This window comes from Jaculus jaculus, chromosome 9 (genome assembly GCF_020740685.1).
Source record: "Jaculus jaculus isolate mJacJac1 chromosome 9, mJacJac1.mat.Y.cur, whole genome shotgun sequence".
Lineage (NCBI taxonomy): Eukaryota > Metazoa > Chordata > Mammalia > Rodentia > Dipodidae > Jaculus > Jaculus jaculus.
In genome coordinates this window covers 36,758,632-36,780,818 of record NC_059110.1, presented here as the reverse complement: position 1 = coordinate 36,780,818, position 22,187 = coordinate 36,758,632, and the positions used below count along the sequence as shown (strand labels likewise).

Here is a 22,187-nt window from a genome sequence, read left to right as displayed (position 1 = left end):
TATTCCCTCCCCATTGGTTCCTCCCTGTTGAGGTATATGGGTCATGCATTCTGGAGTTAGCCCACACTTATGGGTAAGATAAATGTCTCTGCATATCACAAGTCAACATGTGGCTCTGACATTCTTTCCACCCCCTCTTCCACAAAATTTCCCTGAGCCATGTTGGGTTCATTTTTGTTCTGCTTAAGTGATGAGGTGTTGGGGGCCTCTGAGGCTCTGGCTCACTGATTTGGTAGGAGTTGATTTTTCTCTGTGTTGATCTCCTTCCCCCTTATGCTGGTATCCAGTTCATCAGGAAAACAGCACCCTTGCTTGTTTTGCCACTTTTTCTTAGTTTCAGATGGGGCCCTTTTGAGGCATGATGGGGTGGCTCTCTCCTTAGGATCTACATCTATCTGAAAAAGAGAAGCAGATTCTCCAATGGAGAGTAAGTTAGCACCAAGACAAACGAAATAACCCTTAATTTTTTTTATAGAGAATTTAATAGGTGTAGGCCCTCTTGTAGCCCATGATTGATGGTAGCTTGATATTGGAGAGTGGGCTTATGTTTGGATTTGGTTCTTACTTGTTTCCCAGCTCCAGCTATAGGTCCCATACCACTGAGGGGATAAGTTAGCCAAATCAAAAGCAGTTGGTTCCCCACCATGGTTGTGTGCCACTGTTGCACTTCTGTGGGCATCACAACAGGTTATTTGCTGCTAAGTAGGCTAGACCATGAGTTGCTTGGACAGATATTGGTCATTTTCGCCCAGTCTCCCATATAGCACCTTCTGGCACTAGATGCGCTGACTGTCCGGGGAATGACTCTCTTCTAGCTTCCAGCCATGCCATTCCATTTTACGTGTCAACTGCATATGGTGTTTTCAGCAGTAGGGTCTTACCACCTTTGGTGGGTCATCAAGTACTCTGACAGAATTCTGTCTGTCTTTTAGGAAACCTTGTAGGTCTCTCTGATCAAAAGCTCATTGTGAATGATAGCCCCATGCTGGTCCTGGGAGTTACAGGTCAGTGCCCACTAAGAAAATGAGGAAAAAGATAACTAATACACAAGAGTTAGAGAGAAGAGAGAGAGAGAGAGATTGGGAGAGGGAGAGGGGGAGGGAGAGGGAGAGGGAGAGGCAGGGAGGGAAGATGTATAAGATTAAGGTTAGCCTTGATCTTACCCTCTCCAGTGTCTTGTGGTTCAGGTGTTTCCTGTAAGGGTCTGGTGAAGGTTCAGCCATTTGGTCTGCCTTTTAGGAAGTAGAATTTTATGGTACCATTGCTGCTTGGGTCTAGATTAGTGTTTCCCACCCCTTCGATTCCCTCCCACCCCTCCCTATCCATACTAGTGTCTAGTCCACCAGATGCTTGCCGGGTATGTAAGGTACCTGGGGTAGATTCAGGTTAGGTGCTGTAGATGAGTGAGACTCTGTGGTGATTTTTTTCTGTGATTGGGTAAGTTCACTGTGTTTATAAATAATATTTCTGTGCTCGCTGTAGTTGAGAATCAATTTAATTATTTTTTTCCTATTTCTTTTGTACTTGAGTTTCTTTACCATTGCTCAATAAACATAATCGTAATGTTTGACTAGATATAAACATTCTCACACGTTAAAAGAGTCAATGAAAAAAAATCATTCAATTTTTATCTTAGTTTTTAAATTATAGTTCCTAAATCTATGTCTTCTAAAGTAGTTTGTAAACCTTTTTCAGACTTTTAAAAGAATACCTGGAAAAATATCATCTTTACACATTTTCAAAAGGAAAATATTGTATAAATAAATGCATTCACAAAACACTAAAAAAAAAATAAAAACCTTAGTCTGAAAAGTCCCAATACTTAAAAAACGAAAGTTCAAATTCTCCCCTGAGACTCAAGCCAATCTCTCTCTCTCTCTTTTTTTTTCTTTTTGTTTATTTATTTGAGAAAGAAAGAAAAAGTGAGAAAGAGAAAAAAAAATGAATGATTGGGCATGCCAGGGCCTCCCACTGCTGCAAACGAACTCCAGATACATGTACCACCTTGTGCATCTGGTTTATGTAGGCCCTGGAGAATTGAACCTGGGCTGTTTGGCTTGCAGGCAAGTGCCTTAACCAATGAACTGTCTCTCTAACCCCCAATATCTTTTGTAAAAATATGTTATTTATGGCTGGAGAGACTTCTCAGTGGTTGAGGCACTTGAATGCCAAGCCTAACAACCCAAGTTTTAATTTCCCTGTGCTCACATAAACCAGATGCACAAAGTGGTGCATGCATGTGGAGTCTATTTGCAGTACTAAAGATCCTGGCATGACTATTCTCTCATCTGTCTCTCTTCTATCTCTTTCTCTTTGCGTGCTTTATGTGGGTACTGGACAATTGAACTTGAGCAATTAGGCTTTACAAGTAAATGCCTTTAACTGCTGAGCTATCTCTCCAGACCTCAAACCAATCTTTTAATGGTGAGTCTGTGCAAAATCAAAAAGAAAATTATACATTTCTAGTACACAATCGTACAAAGTAAATATTCCCACTTTATAAAGAAGGTCAGTAGGTAAAGGCAGAAATAAAACAGACCAAAATCTCATGCAGCAAACATGAAACACTGTAGCTCCATGCCTAGCAGCATCTGAGCCCCAGTGTAATTGAGAAGCCCCGCCTCTACAGCCTCTTGTCTGAACCACAGGTGCTCTCTCTCCTGTGCCTACTAAATTCAGTGCTTGCCGCTCTCCTTGGTGGAAATTGGCATCTCAGGCATCTTAGGATCTTCTTTGTAGTTGAGGCTTCTTCACTATCAGGGTACAAGCGTGGCAGTCTCAGGGCCTCCTCAGAGAGATTTGCTCTGCCATGCAGTTCTTGGCTTCATCAACATTTTCTCTGGAACTTTGGTGCAAACCTTCATGACCCTGTAGCTCCTGCAGTCTATATGCTTATAAACTCAGTACCACATAAATGATACCAAGTTCTGCTGCCTACTTCAGGAATCACCTGACTTCCTTTTACCATATCCACAGTGGCCTCTAAGTAAGTACCTGTGTGATGGGTGAGGTCTTACTCTCCAAGTTCATTTCTTGTTGATCTGATACAAAGTGCAGTTTCTCCCACCACTAATCTCTTTAATAATTATCACCACTTTGTCCTTATGAACCTTGTCTACAACTTTAACCAAGTTCAAGCTCCTTTCTTCACAAATCTATACATTTTCACATCTTTCTACTTCATCTTTTTTTTTCTTGCTATCAATCTTGCTTCAAGCAGTGAGCAAATAATCATACAACAGCCTGAATGCTATAATGTTTTCAAGTTTCCCCTACCAAACAAATTAGTAGTGAACTGAGCCACACTTAAAAATTCCAGACCATGGGAAGAATGTGACAAAACTCTATGCCAAAATGTAAAACCAATGGCTTCTGGCCCAGTTACTGATAGAGTTTGTTTCCATTTGAAAGTTTATGAGCATTGTCTTCCCTTTCCTCCTACCTATGGACAGTCTGTCTGCTGTATGTCCACCAGAATAACTGTGTAAACCTGGCTTTTAACACTCTGTTGCTTTTCTAATTCACAGCCCTGAACTCTGCTTCCTATAACCCCTTTCTAAAAACCTTAACAACCACATGGTAGACTTATCACTGCAACAAGGCAATTTCCTACTGCCAGCTGTCTGTGTTAGCTGCGTGTTTCATGCTGTGACAGAATACCTAATAGAAATAATTTAAGGGAGGAGGGGTATAATTTGGATTCTGGGATTATAGTGCATCAGGGTGGGGAAAGTAAGGTGGCTGAAGTGGTTGGTTGGGTCCATGTTGATGCATGAATGCAGCATAGCTTGTCACATCTCGGTGGATCCAAAAGCATAGAGGGCTTTGGCCAGAAATATGACTTAATTCCAGCTCTCAAGGCCCAACTCTAAGTCCCTATATCTTCCAAGTATACTCCATGTCCAAAAAGTTTCACAGCTACCTAAAACAGTGCCACCAGCTGGTGACCAAAAATTCAAGGCTCTACATGAGTCTCCTGAGATTATTTTACATTTAAGTAACAGGTGTAATCATTATAAGATTCATCTGTGACACTGAATACAATGCCTGCGTGATATAACTAGATGGTAAGACTGTATAACAGTAAGGAATAGTGACAAAGAGAAAAGTCTACCTTCTCTCTATAAATATGTCTTTCTCTAAATATTTTTAACCTAGTTATTTAACCCATGGGTGTGGAACCATGGGGTAGCCAGGACTGACCACATACATACATAAAGCTTGAAGTTGAGGATGTTTATTAGGTTTCTTCCTAAGCATATATAAATTGTGTATATTTATGACATCATTGTTGTATAATTCCCCTGCCTTTGCAACACCTCAGAGGCTTATTTACTGACTTGTAGCCATTTCCTCTCTTCGCAGGTTGAGCTCTGTGAATCTTGAATCTGCTGTCCCTTACCCTACTGATGGAGGTGCTGCAGCCGCCGTGGAAGTGTGCCAGTGTCCACCAGGGTACAGTGGCACCTCTTGTGAAGTGAGTGTGGAGAACACCGTCAGTGCATGCTGACTCTTTCAACCATCCATTGCTGCACATAAAGTGTTCCAAAATAGGTGTTTTGAAATTTTCCATCAGTCATTGCACAAACAAGTGATAATGTATTACATGAAAGAGAAAGTACATAGCTTTTTAATAGAATACTGACCATCTAATAGTATCCTGGTATGAAATATTTAGCCTTACTTTAACTGAATATCTGATGTTTCCATGGTTTCCCTTTACTGAAATACTGAATGCTAGGTGATAGCAGCGTAACATTTTGAAATATTTTTCCTTTTGTTCCATCTTAGTGGTTAACCTGAATTTAACACTTTTTTCTTTTTGTTTTCCTCTCCAATTTTTAACTCTCATACTTTCCCTGTATCTCTTTCATGAAAGACAATGAAGTTTCAACTATCTAAAGCATGAAATCATTGCAAGATTAGCAACAAAATATATAGAATAAATGCCTTGCTTGAGAAAATTCCCTATAATTCCTTAATTTTTTTGGTAACAAAAGTTTGAGATATTTATTTTGTCTCATTATTCCACATATATATATGTGTATATATATATATATATATATATATATATGACACTAGTATGTATGTATATATATACATATATATATGTATGTATATATATATATGTATGTATCCATATATATATATACACACATATATATGTGCATATATATATATATACATATATATATATATATATATATATATATACACACACACATACATACATACTAGTGTCTTTTATAATATAGTATCATTTAAAGGTAACTTAAAATTTTATTAATATATATTTTATTTTAGGTAGTTTTAAATTTTATTTCATTTGATGAAAAAGATACATATATTTTCTCCACTTTCCTGATAGAAGAAATTGCTTGCAGACAAAAAGCTTAAATTCTTTTAAATGGTACCTTTAAGGAGTTGCTTGAGTATACCAAGATGATTTCTTCCACAACACACCATTCATAGTAATACCTCAGGCATCCCTCTGTCAGTTCTCCTGTACTTTAAAGTAAAATATGGTTCCAGAGGATACAGATCTGAGAGTCATATTAATGACAAATGTGTTTTCTTTAACCAGGCATGGATTTGCCTATCTAGAAATAGTACTAAATGCAATTAACTGAAACACTTACTTTCTCAAAGTTTGTAGACTGAAGAGACCAAAAAATCATTTATATGAATTTGCCATGTCAATTTAAGCTTGGTTTTACATATAAAATCCATGATGCATTTGAGAAAATATTTTTTTATTAAATTCATTCAGTTTGAATTTCAAACCAGACAGCTCCCTTTGTAACTTTAAGTTCCTATTTCAGCTGGAGTAACAAATATCTTAATCTCATTCTGGCTTGATATAGCCCCACACTATTCTCTAGCCTCTCCATCATGTTTTACACTAAATGCCATTGACTATAAAATTGTCTGAATATTATAATTTTTCAAATAATCAATGGTCATTTTCCTTACTTACAGATATTTAACAAGTCATCTGTCTGGTAAATTTTGTAAATTTATCTGTAAAAATTACCAGTAAGTGTGCAGCACAATTTCTGTCCTTTTAGATCTAACAATCTGTTCAGAGAAACAGAACAAATACTATTGAAAATAGAATCGCATCACACTGTGATTATGGGACTAGTAAGTGGTACAGAATGTAACAGCAGCAAGTGTTCAAAGGGCTAAGATGTTCCTGTGGAGAGAGTTGCCTTGGAAAGTCTCTTGGATATCTTTGAAAAAATGACAACAGACAGATAAGAGAGAAAAGTACGCACACAAGGAAAGGAATTAGAAATGGGAACATATAAGTTCCTTGTACTCAAGGAACAGTTGATTATATTACTTGGAATCTACAAAAGCACTTATGGTAAAATGAGTGTTGAAATCCTAGTGTTCCTCTTTCATCATTACTTTTACCTTTTAACCCTTCAATTCTTAAAAAATTTCCTGCTCCTAGACTCATTAGGGTCTAGCTCTGTACCTTACTGTTTTGTTTACTTGATAAAATGAGCTCACTTCATAAGGCGTATCACTCTAAGTTTGCTATCCTGGAACTCTATAAAGGCTGGGCAAACCACAAAAGCAATACTGTCTTAACTGGCTTGATGAGAATGCTCTGCTCAAAGATGATCAGATAATGACATAATTAAAGTCATTATCTCTCACTTTATATCTGGTCACAATGTTAATTTAGAATGTTGTTCTTTTTTACCCACATTTATACTTGATATTTTCCAAATTTCTATGATTAATTTTAAATTTTTTCATATATCTCTAATATTATTGTAATCTATTTTACTTGTCAAATGAGGAAGTGGAAGCAAAATGGGCCACTAATAAGATAGTTTTAGACCAAATGTTATCTTTTCTATATGACAGAGTTTAATATTAACAACATTATAGACATATTTTTACTTTCATTTAGCCCACAATATTTGATGAGCATATATTTTGATATAATCAAGACCAACATGTAAAGAATAAGGTGATGCATATGACAGATGTGGTCCCTAAAATATTAGCTGACACTGAGTATGATGATGGAGGTTCTCAGAATGGATATATAATAATAAAGTGGGGAAAAAGTGGGTGTGCAAAAACTGGAGAATCTACTCTAAAAGTTTGTCAGGATAGGCATTATGAGGTAGTGGCATTAAATGGACTGTTAAAGGATGCTAGGCACAGCTATGTACAAAGAGGTGGAGAGGAGATGACACAAAGCTGGGAGTATGCCAGGTGGTGATAGAAGGCAAATATAGCGGAAACTTCCTAACGAGGAGGAAAAGTCTCCAGGATGTGATTGGAGGAGGTACCTACACTTATACAATAAAAATTGTGCTTTACTTATAAGTATCATAGAAAATGATTCAAGATATTTAAGCAAAATAGTAACATGATTTGAGTTACAAAATTATTTTGGAAAGTTTTATTATGACTATATATGAAATACAGGTTATCAGAGTTCATGAATGGCAGGAAGGAAACAGCTAATATGCCACTGTACTAAACGACATCAGTGGTGATTGTACTTGAGGAAAATGCAGGGGAATTTAAAGATACTGGGCACATTTTGTATCCTCTATTTATCTGTCATCTATCCATCTGTCTATGTATCTATCTATCTATCATCTATCTATCTATCTATCTATCTATCTATCTATCTATCTATCTATCTATCTATCTATCTATCAACTATCTATCTACATAGTTGAACCCTTAGACTTACTAAGACTGTATACTAGAGGAAGGATGAAAGAAACAAAGACATTAGGAATGAGTCTTAAGCTAGTAGTTTGAAAATTTGCAAAATAGGGGGCTAGAGAGATGGTTTAATGGTTGAGCCTGTGAAGCCTAAGGACCCCTGTTCAAGGCTTGATTCCCCAGGACACACGTTGGCCAGATGCACAAGGGGTGCATGCATCTGGAATTCGTTTGCAATGGCTGGAAGCCCTGGCATGTCCATTCTCTCTTTCTCTCTCTCTCTCTCCCTTTCTCTCTGTGTCTGTCACTCTCAAATAAATAAATGAAAAAAAGGGTCAGCCTGGCAGTCTTGGAGCAACCCAGGAGGCTACTCTGATTTTAAAAAAAATTGCAAAATAGCTTAAAATGCCATTGCTTGAATTGGGACCAACAGAAATGAATAGTTGAGCATACGGAAGAAGAATCAAGAATCAATTTTAGAAATATCAGGCTTGTGGGCTGGAAAGACGACTCCACAGTTAAAAGCACTTGTTTGCAAAACCTGACAGCCTGGGTTCAATTAATTAGTACTCATGTAAAGCCCAATGCACAAAGTGGCACATGTATCTGGAGTACATTTGCAATTGTAGGGAAACTGGTGTGCTCATACTGTCTCTCTTTTTCTCTCTGCTCACAATTAGATAAATATATTTTATTGATTTATTTGAGAGAGAGAGAGAAAGAAAAAGGCAGATAGAGAGCATGGGCATTTCAGGGCCTCCAGCCACTGCAAATGAAATCCAGATGCATGTGCCATCTTGTGAATCTGGCTTTATGTGGGTACTAGGAATCCAACCTGGGTCCTTAGCTTTTGCAAGCAAGCACCTTACCCACTTAGCCATCTCTCCAGCCCATAATTATTATTTTTTTTAGTGGCTGGAATGAGGACTTAGCAATTAAGGGCCTTGCCTGCAAATGCTAAGGACCCACGTTTGACTAACCAGATCCCACATAAGCCCTATGCATGTGGTGAGGCATGCACAAGGTCGTGCATGCATGTCAGGTGGCATGCGTCAGTTGCCCTGGCACACCAATTTTATCTCTCTGTCATAACTTTTTTTTTTAAAAAAAAGAAATATCAGTGGCTGTTGAGATGGCTCAGCAAATAAATGTGCTTGTTTGCAAAGCCTAATGGCCTGGGTTCAATTCCTCAGTATCCACACAAGGCCAGATGCACAAAGTGATGCATATGCCTCGGGTTTGTTTGCAGTGGCAGGAGGTCTTGAAGTGCCCATTTTTTTTTTTATGTTTCCCCATATGCCTCTTTCTCTCTGTCTGTATCTGTCTCAGAAAATTAAAGTATTTAAGAAATCAGGCTTGGAAGTATGTGAAGCATATGTCAACATATAGCTGAGATATGCAGACCCTGGAGTAGTCACACCGTCGGGTTTGTACTCACTTGGAAGGCATCAAATGTGGGCCTAAGAAAATACCTAAGAAAAAGTATAATAGAAAGAGGAAATAATCAAGCCCAACTCAAAGGGGTGCTAACAATGACAGGTAGACTCAATGAAGAAAGACGGTAATGGGAAAGGTGGAAATTCGGGAAGTGTAGTGGCAGAGGGGTTGGAAGAAGAAAGCATTTGACTGGGAGAGGAATCAAGTAGGTCAAGTTGTGATAATAGGTTGGGTAAAATTCAGTCATAAAATTGTCCATCAGAATTGTCTTGGAATTTGATGACAAGAGCAGTTTTACTTTAATGGGCACCTGCTTTTCTTTACTCCTTAAAGTTAATTTTATTTTCTTTTTCGATATAAGAAATACCTGAAAAACTTTTTTTAACATTTGTTATTGTTGTTCAAATTGAAGATTCCTCACATCCTGAGGCAGAAAGAACATTTCCAACAATACACAACACAATTCCATATACTTTATTACTTTAGTGGGTCACTCTTGTTTCCAATTTCAACTAGAAGAAAGGCTTTTTTATGACATATGATGTTGTATTTTTCCATCTAGAAATATAGTAAATAACCCACAAGTTGCAATTGCAACCTGAGGGGATCTTAAGTTCACAGAGGGCAGCAATGTTTGCCTTGCAATTATTTTACATCCAATCTAGTCTGCCAAAGTCTCCACTTAAGGAAGACTTAATGAAGGGTGGTGGTGGACTTGAACAGGCACTAGCTCAGGGTCACCTCAGGCCCAACATCCCATTGTAATTGGTATTCCAATTTTACATCATTTTTTTTCACATTCTAAAAATCAATGGTGTATAAGTAAACCTATAGTAGAGTAACATAAATCATCTATTTAAGCAATATATGCTAAATAAATGATAAGCTATTTTGTGCAAATTTGAGAAAGCATAATGGGATGGAAGGAATTTAGATGAAATATATGAATTATATATGTGTACATGTCCTCATGTATGGTATGAAATGTAAGAGGGAGCAGTGGGAGAGGGAAGATAGGAATGCCTTTCAAACAATTTCAGAGGTTTGCTGATAATGAAAGAGTTAAAGGCAGTTAGTATGTGGGAAAAGAATTGTATCCCAGAGGACTGAAATTGCTTACGATGGCAGTGGGCACTCTAGGCTAAGATTTTCTGAGAATCCTTTTGTTCTGGCTTCTTATTTTTTTCCAATATCTTTCCTTCTTTTTTCCTGTCTGTGCTTCATACTTTGTGACTCTCACATTTCAATTCTTTATATCTCTGCTTTATTTTACTATTTCAGAAGAGACACCAAGCTAATGCTTCCTCTAATCTCATACCTGCCAATAATACTAAGGTCAGTATGAAGGCCGGATGTCAGGAGTAATAGCGCAGTAGCAATGTTTCAATAATGGCTATGTTTTGAAAAGCACATTTGCTGAGTTTGCTGCCTAAGTTATTTTATTTTGTAAGGAACAAGACAAAAAAGAAGCTACTTTTTAATCTAAATACAGAACACTGACTGGAACCTTCTCTTTCTTTCAGTCTTGTTGGCCTCACCACAGAAGAGTTAATGGCACTATTTTTGGTGGCATCTGTGAACCCTGCCAGTGCTTCGGTCACGCAGACTCCTGTAATGACATCACTGGAGAGTGTCTGGTATGCGCTTTTCCCCTCGGAATGCTGGGCATCAAGGCTGAAATTCACTCAAATTCATTTGATACCTTTAGATATATGGGACAAGCAGTGAGGCATCAAACATCTTTTTTTTTTTTTTTTCAAAATGAAGTAGAAACTTAGTCATGGGCACACCATGTGTTGGTCCCACAATTTCCCTCCTTTATAATGAACTGATTTGGAATGAAGGATCTTATTTCATATGTGATCTCCTCTAAATCTGTAAGAATTTGTTTATTCTAACTAGTCCTCAAAGTGTATTAGGATCAGAGATACCATTATAAAGCATGTATAACGGGAATGTATATCCACAGTGAAGATATATGACTTCTCTCCTGTCCATAAATTTACCAAAAATAGACTGTTTGAAAGGAGAAAGTGATTTATATTCCCATAATATAATATAATATAATATAATATAATATAATATAATATAATATAATATAATATAAAACATAACCATTGTAATAAACATAGTTCACTTTTTATAATTCAGGATTTTTTTCCTTTTGAAAACATGAACATACTGCTTAATATTTTTCTTATTTTCAGTATTTAACTAAATAAAAATACCATTCATACATTTAAAAATATTAAATATATAATATATGTGTTTTCATACTCAGCAGAGTTGTTCCCCCTTCAACAAAGTGGGCCACTAATAAGAGAGTTTTAGGCCAACTGCTGCCTTTTCATTATGATGGAGTTAATATTAGCAACATCATAGATGTGTTTGTACTTTCATTTAGCTCACAATATTCTATATTGTTAACCAGAGAAGCACTACAAAATGCAAAGCACTTTCTATCCTGCGAAGACACCATAGGACTGGAGAATTACTCTGAATAGACCATTCTGATTAACTCAAGGGCATGTTAGTTTTATATTGTCTGACATGGCATGAAGCTTGAAACAACACTTCTCATTTCATTAGTCTTGCAGAAACACAATTTGAAACAGTGCCAATTTAGGAGGATATCATACTCTCATTTCCCTGCAGAATTCAAGGCAGACACTGTTATCTGTAACTCATAATGTTCTTGTGCTCATTTTCCCCCTTTCTCTTCTACTTAAATGCTTCTGGGAAAAATCCAAAATGAAAAATCATGGCTTTTGTCTCAATGTAATTTGGCATTTACGTTCATTGATGCATTTTCTGTTTTCTCTATATTAGACGATGTTTAATTGCATTGTCGTGTAAAGTATGATAGCCTTAATTTGTGGATCAGTAGATTTTTTGGAAAATGACATTTTTACAAATAAAAATACTAAGTGGTTTTCATTTTAATTATAGCACAGTCTTTTAAAATGTAACTTGGGAAAATATTGAATTAACTTTAAATACTTTATTAAAATACATTGGGAAATATGTGGCCCAAAATGAGCATGGATTTGTTTTAGTTACCCTAAAAAAGGCAAAACTAAATATGCCACAAATACCTAAGTCATAATTTCCTGAGCTATTTCTCAAATATAATTAGTTAGGATGAAATACAATCCTACTTATGGTCTATTTGATGATGTTTCATAGAATGGAAACCATATATTTTAAAGCTGAACAGTTTCATTCAGCATGAATAAGCTCATTTTGCTCCAGAATTAAAACAAGTCAGACAACATAAAACTAGAATGGGCAAGGAGCATGAATATTTAAGGTCTACTACTGATAAAACCCACTTTATTGACTGTTTCATGGATAGAACAATAAATAGGAATCCACCTTCAAATGACAGCAGACTCTTGGGGAAAGAATGAGCACCTTAGTGATGGAGAAATAATCTCCTCTTCCCTGGGTTTACCCATTAATTAATAAATTGATAACCATGTAGGATATTTTCTGGAGATGTTCCATCCCATTTATCTGGAATGGAATCAATAACTCAGTATTTATGTCCCTTTTCAATCACATGGACATCAAGTGACATGATCCACAAAGATAAAAATATTTGAATATTGCAAATCAAGAACATTTTTCCTTTTTTATTGTTCAACCAAATTTTCATTTTATCTTCCTTTTTTTATTATATAGTTAGATTTTAGTAGCAATAAATATGATTCCTATCATTCATAGATACGTTGATGTTTAGTTTAGCTTGGCTATGAAATCTGAATAAATATCTGAAATACTTTTGGGGGCTTTCAGAACAAAGTCCAGACTTCTTTGTAAGTGGATATAATGAAGCTTAAAATTGGAAAGGATAAGAAACCTACTACATTTACTTCTCTTTTGAATCAGTAGTTGAAGAAAAGCAAATTATTCCAAGATTTTCTGTTGACTTTTGTACATTTTATTTTGAATTGGTTAAGATATTATTAATTTCATAATTTTATTTTTGAAAACCTACAAGTTTTCTTAGATGTGATTTGCAGTGTCCATGTGATACTATGTAAAGGTGTTTTTTTCAAAATACTAGTAAATATTTGATAATAGCAAAGTTAAGGTGAAGTTGGATAGTGAAGGGAAATAACATGAAGACAATCAGAGTAGAAAAGGTTTTCTTCAAATTAATGCATTTCCCTAAATATTGTGCTAATTAATACTTTTTGTAGCAAAATTAAATATATATTCTCTTTTACAATGTTTGCTAATTAAATTTGGGAAAGAGTTTTAAATAATGAGAAACTTATTTTTAACTATTTCCCATTACCATAGAAATGCATACTTACTTATGCTTAATTAGTTTAGTATTGTGTTCCAGAGCTCTAAAACTTTACAGATTATCAATTTTGTTCCTCTGTTTCACAAAATGAAATGGGAGCATTAGAGTTTAGTGACCGAATTCCCCTTTAGATTTTTTTTCAACAGCTATCTGACTTCTCCAAGCAATATGAGTAACTTATGTTCAAAACTGTATCTTCACTTATTTATGTTTGTCTTGTTAAATCCATTTAGTAAATGCAATTGAAATTGCTCTTTAAAAACATTAAAATAAATAATACTATAATACTCAGAAATTTATTAACTTGATATATTCCAGTGGTCACACAGGTTTATAACTTTTTGCTCTCAGTTGAAGGTTAATTTCTTAGTTATTTTTTCACCAATTTAGTTATTGATCATATAATAAAGGCAGCATACAACCAAATTCAAATGAACTCTTTCTGCATAAAGGGAAATTATAATTATATGCCCTTACTGAATTAAAATACATTTCAGTAATAAAGAATCCATGCCATATGATGTTAATAGGACTTATGTACTCTTTACTGTACCATTGGAGGCTGAATTAATGTTAATATAATGACAAAGCTTCACAATAAATTATGAACTTATACTGTGAGAAGTTTTAGAGACATTTACTTTGCCTGACCTGCAGAATTTTTTATCAGATTCTTGATGAATTTTATGAACACATAACACTCTTATAAAGCCCATACTTAATAAGATATTTTAATTATTATAAACAAATCAAGATATAAATTATTTCCTTTTGATTATTGAAAAACATATGAATCCAAACATTACAAATTGGCAGAAAAATCTGAAGATGGCTGGAGAAATTTATTCTGTGCTTTGAAGTGTCATATATGTGAGTGTGTGTATATACATATATGTTTAATTTCTTTCAATTTTTAACATTTAACTATGAATCAATCAGCTCACGGATGTAAGAAAGCAATGCACTGTTGAAGCCATCACAGTCTACGAAGTTGCAAATGAATGTCTAAGCACAGAGAGCATGGTCCCAAGATGTGTGTGATTAGCCATAGTTCTAATTAAACTAGATGTTTTACGGTATACAACTATTTTTTTTTACCTAGAATCATCTACAGTACTTATTAAGCTTATGTCATGAAGGTCTCTTAGTATACACACACAGAAGCACACATCATATATATTTCCTTAAGAAAAAAATAAACAGGAAATAAAATTTTCATAATGAAAAAATTTCATAATTAATTTGTCATATTCAGTATACATATGCTGAAACTAGATTCAGTTTATAAGCTAGACATTAAATTAACCTACAGTGCTATTTCCTTGTTATAGAATTGGCTATTTCATGTGGAACAATGACTGTTCCTGGTGGGGAGTACTAATAAGTTTGTGGGACTATTTTTAGCAATGTGGTACTGCTTGAGACCAAATCAATATACGCTGATGTGCATTTCTTCCTCAGAACTGTAAGGATCACACAGGTGGTCCCTATTGCAATAAATGTCTTCCTGGTTTCTATGGTGATCCTACTCAAGGAACCTCTGAAGACTGCAAGCCCTGTGCCTGTCCACTCAATATTCCATCCAATAAGTGAGTAACAAATTTGCCTTCCTAAGGAGTTTGGCTTCTGAGTGTACAGCTGCAGTTTTTGCAGCAAATATATCCTTTCACTTGTCATACACAAATGAACAACAAATGCATGAATGAACTTTTCCAGAAGATAATTAAAAATTTTAAATGTAAAGTTTTTAGTGTTATTTTTAAGTAGTTTTGATATTTTGGATCTAAATCTGGATGCTTTAGTATTTAAGAGATAGACCTCAAATAGAATTTCTAAACTGTTTCCAAAAAATAGATTTATTTTATTTAATCTTTATTCTCCTGAATTATCATTACATAATCTCAAACATAGTTAATATATCACACACACACACACACACACACACACATATATATATATATATATATATATATATATATATATATATATATGATGGTAAGTTATTTCATCAAGGAGTACTGAACTATGAATGATAAGTGATATCTTATTTTGCATAAACTATATCACTCTTGAAAACAGTTAATGAAAACTTCATTTAATTTTTATTTTTCCAGTTGTTCATTTAGAACACTAATTTGTTGGAACAAAAAAGAAAGAAAGAAAGAAAGAAAATAATAAAGAAAGAATAACAAAAGAGAGGAAAGGAAGAAGGAAAGAAGGAAGGAAGGAAGAATGAGAAAAAGAAAGAGAAAGGGACAAAACCTACCTTGACTGACTCTTCCTCTTACCTTCAAGGCCATATTTTGATTCCATAACTAAAATTCACACTTCCAAGGAATAGCTGTATCTAAATAAACAGACCCTAAGACCAAAATTGTTAATTTATGGGGAATAACATTTAAAACAAAAATTAATTTTGTAGCAAACAGTTGTAAATAAATAAAATTTTATTTTGTTTTTGTAATTTATGGTACTGGGTATTAAAGACAGCAACTTGTACATTCTAAACACATTCTGTTCCATGGGATTACATCTCTATATCTCATGATAAATTTAAATGAAGGAAATTTCTTCCTTCAAGTACCATCTTAAAGGTAAGTTTAAAGCTTAATAAAGTTTTTAATATGTACTTTCCAGTGACATTCAAATGCTGTAATAATGCTTGTGACACATAAATTTTTAATGGTTTAAGTAAAATTTATCAGTTTCAGAGTTTTAATGTGAAAATTTGATCAAATGGGACAAATTCTGAGGTCTTACTCAAGATGTTCCTGGTTGAAACTACCTTATTAATAGATTCAAGGAGTATTGAACACTCAAGACTGTAGAGAAAATTGGGGATGGGAAGATGGCTAAGCAGTCAAAGGTGCTTGCTTGCAAGCCGGCTCGCCTGGGTTTGATTTCTGAGCCACCCTATATAAGCTGGATCAAAAAAATGGCACAAGGATATTATGTTCACCCAACATGTACATGTACAAGTACAAGTAAGTTAAGAAGTCTAAATCAAAGAATTCTGTCATTCAGTGATGAAGTTAAAAATTCCTTGGTGGAACTCTGTCTTCTACTGTTCAGCAATCTTACCCTCCTCTCCAATTCCCTCCTCTTCAAAATTTTACTCATTACTCATTGTTGGGAACAGACAAAGAACTGATATTTACAAAAACTTGCTACTATATCCAGCACTATGTTTGTATATTTTATCTTCAAAAAATAGCCCCACTATATGACATAATATCTCCTTTTGATTGACTAAAAAATAAAGACTCAGTGTAGAAAATAGCTTCACCATTTTAATTTCTAGTGGCTTAATTATTTGGTTTTTTAAGGCTGAGTCCATATATCAAACTACATTTTGAACAAGTTACTTAAACACCCCTTCAGTTCACTCATCATTAATACTGATAGTTTAACCTTCTCATAGAGGTTCTGTGAGAACTATACAATTTAACCCCACAAAGCATCTAAAATAGTAACCACACATAATGAACAGTGAATTGAAGTTTAAGTGACTTTCTTTCTAGTCCTTTGCACTCTACCTTGAGGACTTATTTTTAAAATACCCACCACATTTTAAGAGACAACATAAAAACAATTGATTTTCCTAGTGAATTAGGTTCTCTAGAAAGACCCTGAAAAAAATGAACAAATCAGTTTATGTATATTAGTGATCAGACTATTTCCAGAGTTTTGAAATAAGCCTATGCAGACATAAACTGAAGATCCTTGGGCCACTAAAGGTGTCAAAGACAAGGAAGGCAAGAAGGAAATTGGCTAAAAGAGAATTAAATGGGAAATTCTTTTATAAATAATGACTACTCAGACCATTGTTGGACATAACATCACACTGAATTTTCTGCTTTTTGTGCACATGAAGAGTTCATGTAATGCAAGACCTCCTCATTTGCTGTCTCTCATTGGCATTCTCTAAACCATCCACGTATATATGAAAATCATTATTTCACACTAATGTGTGCTAATAAAAGCAAATAAATTATACCTGGAGATTCTCTTACATGTCTCCTCAACCAAAATATTGTCTGCATTTGAACTGATATAAATTCAGCAATGCTAGCCATTCCTTGAGCCATGGGAATACCATTCTAGTATATCTAAAATTAAATAATTGATGAATGTATAGATAGTATTGATTTCCCTTCAAGTTTGAACAAAATTACACATAAACAATGAAGAGATATCAGGGAGAGAAGTTGCTGATCTGTCTTTGCCTCTATATTTGCTTTGTGCCTGTTTTAATAATGGGTTATAATTGTGCTCTCCCTGAGACAAAAGACAAAAAACAAAAAACAAAAAACAAACAAAGAAAAAAAAAAACAGGAAACATTAAAGCTACATCCATATGTGCCAAAAGGATTGGGGTCCAGGGTGTAAGAATGGTGTCTGCTATGATTCCCAAGATGTATGTATTCCAATTTGGTTTAATAATGTTCTAAGAAAACAGCAATATTTTAATAACAATACCTTAAGCAGATATAATTAAATGTTAAGATACTTTAAATTATATTAAATAATTATTAAACAATAACTTTGTCTTTAATAATAGATTTGTGCTGAGACTAGTCAGCAACTTCAAATTTTAATTCCAGGCATAATTGTATTTTTATAAGCAAAAAATATAATGAGTGCCAGGTGTGGTGACACATGCCTTTAATCCCAGCACTCAGGAGGCAGAGGTAGGAGGATCATCGTGAGTTCAAGGCCACCCTGAGACACCATAGTGAATTCCAGGTCAGCCTGGGCTAGGGTGAGGCCCTACCTCGAAAAACCAAATATATATAATTGACAGAGTTCATAAACCCTACAACTTTTATGGTAAAAGTGTATACTCAGAGTTTAAAACAACTTGTAAAATTATCGTAATTTAGCTGCACAATAGTGATGAAAGAATCTATTTTAAGCTAATAATCTAAATGTTTTGATAAAAAAAATCAATAAATGGTTGAGCATTTCATGATGTAAAGAAGCTATCCTTAACAAAAATCTTTCTTAAATGACTGATTAATTAATTTGAGCTGGGTACTCTGAGATATTAATTGAATGGTTACAGAAGATGGGTCTGAATTTTTGCAGGTTATGCCTAAATTAAAAAAAAATAGCTAATGATGGCTGCAACTATCATGTGAAGTATGAGGCACAGTGATAGTTTTACTTTAGTGATTTATCTATTTATTGCTGGTCATAAATCTTACAGATCACAAGCATTTTGCCTCCAAATTTCTTAGATAATATTGTTAAATAAATCAAACCTGTAGAGAGATAGAGATAGATTGTTATAATTATTATGATGTATAAATACAGACAAGCATATAATATTTAAATTATAGTTATGTATCAACTTCATTAACTAAAGTGTCCACTGTTTGCTTGGCCTTTTCATCTTGCTGATTTATATATTCAAATTCTTGACTGTTACTGTAGTGAAACAGATGGAAATGTAACTATTTCAAAGTTGTGTTTTCTCTTAGTTTTTGGTATCACAAAGATTATATTTTAAATAAGATCTGAATGAGATAAATTAGTATCTTCCCTTGGACACTTAGGTTGTGGCTGAATATAGAATGTTGAAATCATTAGAGGTTTTCATCAGTGGTGGATGGGAGTTAGGCCTCATCATGACCTACATGCCACCATCATTAAAGTTCTGTGAGTGCATCAGGAAAGCTGAAAGATACATTTTTTTCCAAACAGATCACTTCTAGAACTGATTTTAGGGAGCAGTCAAAAGGATATATTGAATTATTACAAAAATTAGCACTTATAATTGTGAAGTATGTTTCGGGAAAAGCATTCATATATACATTCAAATATATCTGAGACAATTTGATGTTTTGGGATAAAGATATTCATATCAAACATTTGTATTGCATTCAAAAACACACATGCATAGATTCGCATATGTATCCATGTACACATATGGTCAAGTATATGCACATATATACAAGCAGTCAGTCAGCATATATAAAAGGTAGGCTGGGCTATTAAAAGAGGCTGTTTGCATATGCAGGCCCTTACAGTTTATACCAACAGGAGCATCCTTCCCTCCCTATCTTTGTTCTCGTCTGCCTTACTGTTTGGTGTCATGACCTAGGAAATTGAGGAAGTAGAGTAATATCTGTGCTTTGTGCCTCACAACAATTAGTTGTGCAATTGGACCACAGTCAGTTTCAAGTTACCATACTACTTTTATTAATCCAAATTCTGAAGGCACTGGAGGTTAAGCATACTTATTTCACATCTCCTTTTATTTTGTTTTTGTATATTATCTTCTGCCACCACTGTAACTGCAATTGTAGTAACCAGGAGTGAATGCTCAGTTAACAGTGTTTAAAGAATATCAGGCACAAACACAAATATTTTAAAAAGACATCTTGTTTCGACATATCACATCAATTCTTTATATTAGTGGAAGCTTAAATTCTCAACAATAGATTTGAATGACAGGTGGTTCCTGGGAGAGAAGAGCATCAGTTCAAGACTCTGATGTATTGGATCCCACGTTAAATTCACCTAGAAATTAGAGGATGACCTTGAGAAAGAAAAATAGAGCTGACCCAACCAGCTCATAGATTTTGTGACAATGAAGTTACAGTTATTTAAAAGTTTCTCTGAGCTGTAAAGAGCTAGTCAAATCTAATATATTGTTATTGCTTAATTTTTTCCTGGAGATTTATTTCTTTCTGTCAGTGAGCACATTTTATTCTTTGTCTGTTGGTTTCAACTGACATGTGGGTATTTTTAGGAATTTAAAAATCTATTTTATAAATAGTTTGAAAATGTCAGAAGCCTTGTCAACCACCTTTGACATGCCTTTATGGTAAACTGATTTGAGATTTTTAAAAATACCTATCATGATTCTTGTTTAGTCACTATAGTCCCACAAGGTTGATAAACTCAAGGCTTCCATTTGGAGTCCCTCTCCCCACAATTGAGATAGTTATTGAATGCCAATTTTGGAAAAAGACACATATGCACAAATAGTAATTTGTCAAAGTCTATTTCCTGTTTGTTGTTCAAGCAGTAACAAATCCCAGGCAAACAGTGGAATCTTCTAGCTCTCCTCATTGCAAAAACACTCCTGCTAAGTTCTTTTTGTAATTGGCTCTCTCTTAAAGGAGGACCCCCTTTCTCATAGACATGCCTGTGGCAGCTACCCGAAGCTCTTTTACATAGATAACATTGATAAATTCATATTTCTTAAGGCCAGTTTTTTCCGCAGACCCAACAGATTCACTTAGACTTTCTCATATGTTTAAATGGCAAATATGATGAGTATACTTGATCCTAATAGCCTGGGACCATGGAGAATTCCAATTTTACAGGACTACCATGAGTTCAACCAGAAGAAGCTTATTTCAAACTGGTGCATATGACCTGATCTTTACCAAAGTTAGGAATATTTCAGAAAGTCACCCAAGCGTTAGAAGTGGAGCAAGATCAGGCTTTGCAGTGTCGAATTTTCTGTTTTCTTTAATTCATGTCATCAAGCAGGCCTCTACTGGATTGTCTTGCCACATATATTAGAAAATAAACTTATTTATGGGAATAATAATTGCAGAATTCATTAGAGGCATTTTCCTTTAAAATGATGGAACAATGAAGATGGTGAAGTCAGAGGCATCATAGAGATCTTTCTAATCTTGAGAGTAGAAGAGGCTGGAAGATCATTTGGGGGAGAGGAGTAGACAAAGCTCACTGGGTACAAAGATAGAGTTAGGTAGGGCTATCAAGTTCTGGTGTACTATTGATAGTTAGGCAGCTATAGATTAACAACCATGTACTGTGCAATTCACAAAAAAATCTAGGATTAATGATTTAGTAAATTTTCACTATCAGGATATACATTTAATGTGATTTTAACATACATATTGTCTGTCACCATGTCTACCGTGGTTTCAGCTAAGTGATTGTACCCCATGAGGCGACACATGATTCCCACTACTATGTACTATTATTATGTTTTTATGTATCAGCTAAAATAAATTTTTAAAAAAGTTGAACTCACAGAACAGAAAATAGTTGAAGTCTCTTCAGAGAACCAGAAAGCAGAACATTAGGTTGAGAAATTCTTGTTACATGAGAGGTGCCTCTTACCAGGCAAATAAGTGAGGCTGGAGTTGAGCATGAGGTCCAAAGCTGACACTAGCCCGCAGCTACTCCACCGGCTCCTGCCTTCGTGTCAAACTATCACTCGAGTCCCAAATTGCAACCATATTTAAAGAAGGAGTTATATTTTGGAACATGCCAGGTGTCAAATTACAAGATTGTTTTGGTTTGGTCTGCCTTTGTAGAAATCTGTCAGAATGTGCATAGTTAATCTGTTCCGAGAGCTTTCCTAAGGGTTCCGTCCATGCAATAGCCCACTTGCGTGCTCATGTGCATAGCAACATGTACACATGCCCGTGGCAGCTGGACTGGACGTTGGAACGCACGCAACCACCAGTAGCACTGTCACAGCTGCGGGACATTTTCTAAGATCTCTAGGGTTTTTTCAGCGCAGTTTTAAATTTTGAGGGATTTGGCTGGGAAGAAAGCACATGAGATTAGATTTTGTTGGGCCTGGGGAATTTCTGAAAAGCTTCTGTAAATTTCCACCTCTTACGGAGGCTCATAACCCCAGAACCGTTAGAAGTCAGTTAATAGCATGTTACGGGGACACTGCCCTATACTGGGCTATACTCATGTCTGAAGAAATAGCAATGTCATTTCATCTTCG

General features: G+C 35.0%; 1 protein-coding gene across 3 annotated transcripts in view; it reads left to right on the top strand.

Annotated features, from left to right (window-relative positions):
- The window catches only part of Lama2 (laminin subunit alpha 2), a 640,019-nt gene that overhangs the window by 378,220 nt on the left and 239,612 nt on the right, over positions 1 to 22,187 (top strand). For all 3 annotated transcript variants that reach the window (XM_045157983.1, XM_045157982.1, XM_045157984.1), the window contains 3 exons: positions 4,366 to 4,477; positions 10,665 to 10,778; positions 14,918 to 15,045. In XM_045157983.1, the coding sequence (XP_045013918.1) occupies positions 4,366 to 4,477; positions 10,665 to 10,778; positions 14,918 to 15,045 (354 nt within the window). The remainder of the gene's footprint in view (positions 1 to 4,365; positions 4,478 to 10,664; positions 10,779 to 14,917; positions 15,046 to 22,187) is intronic.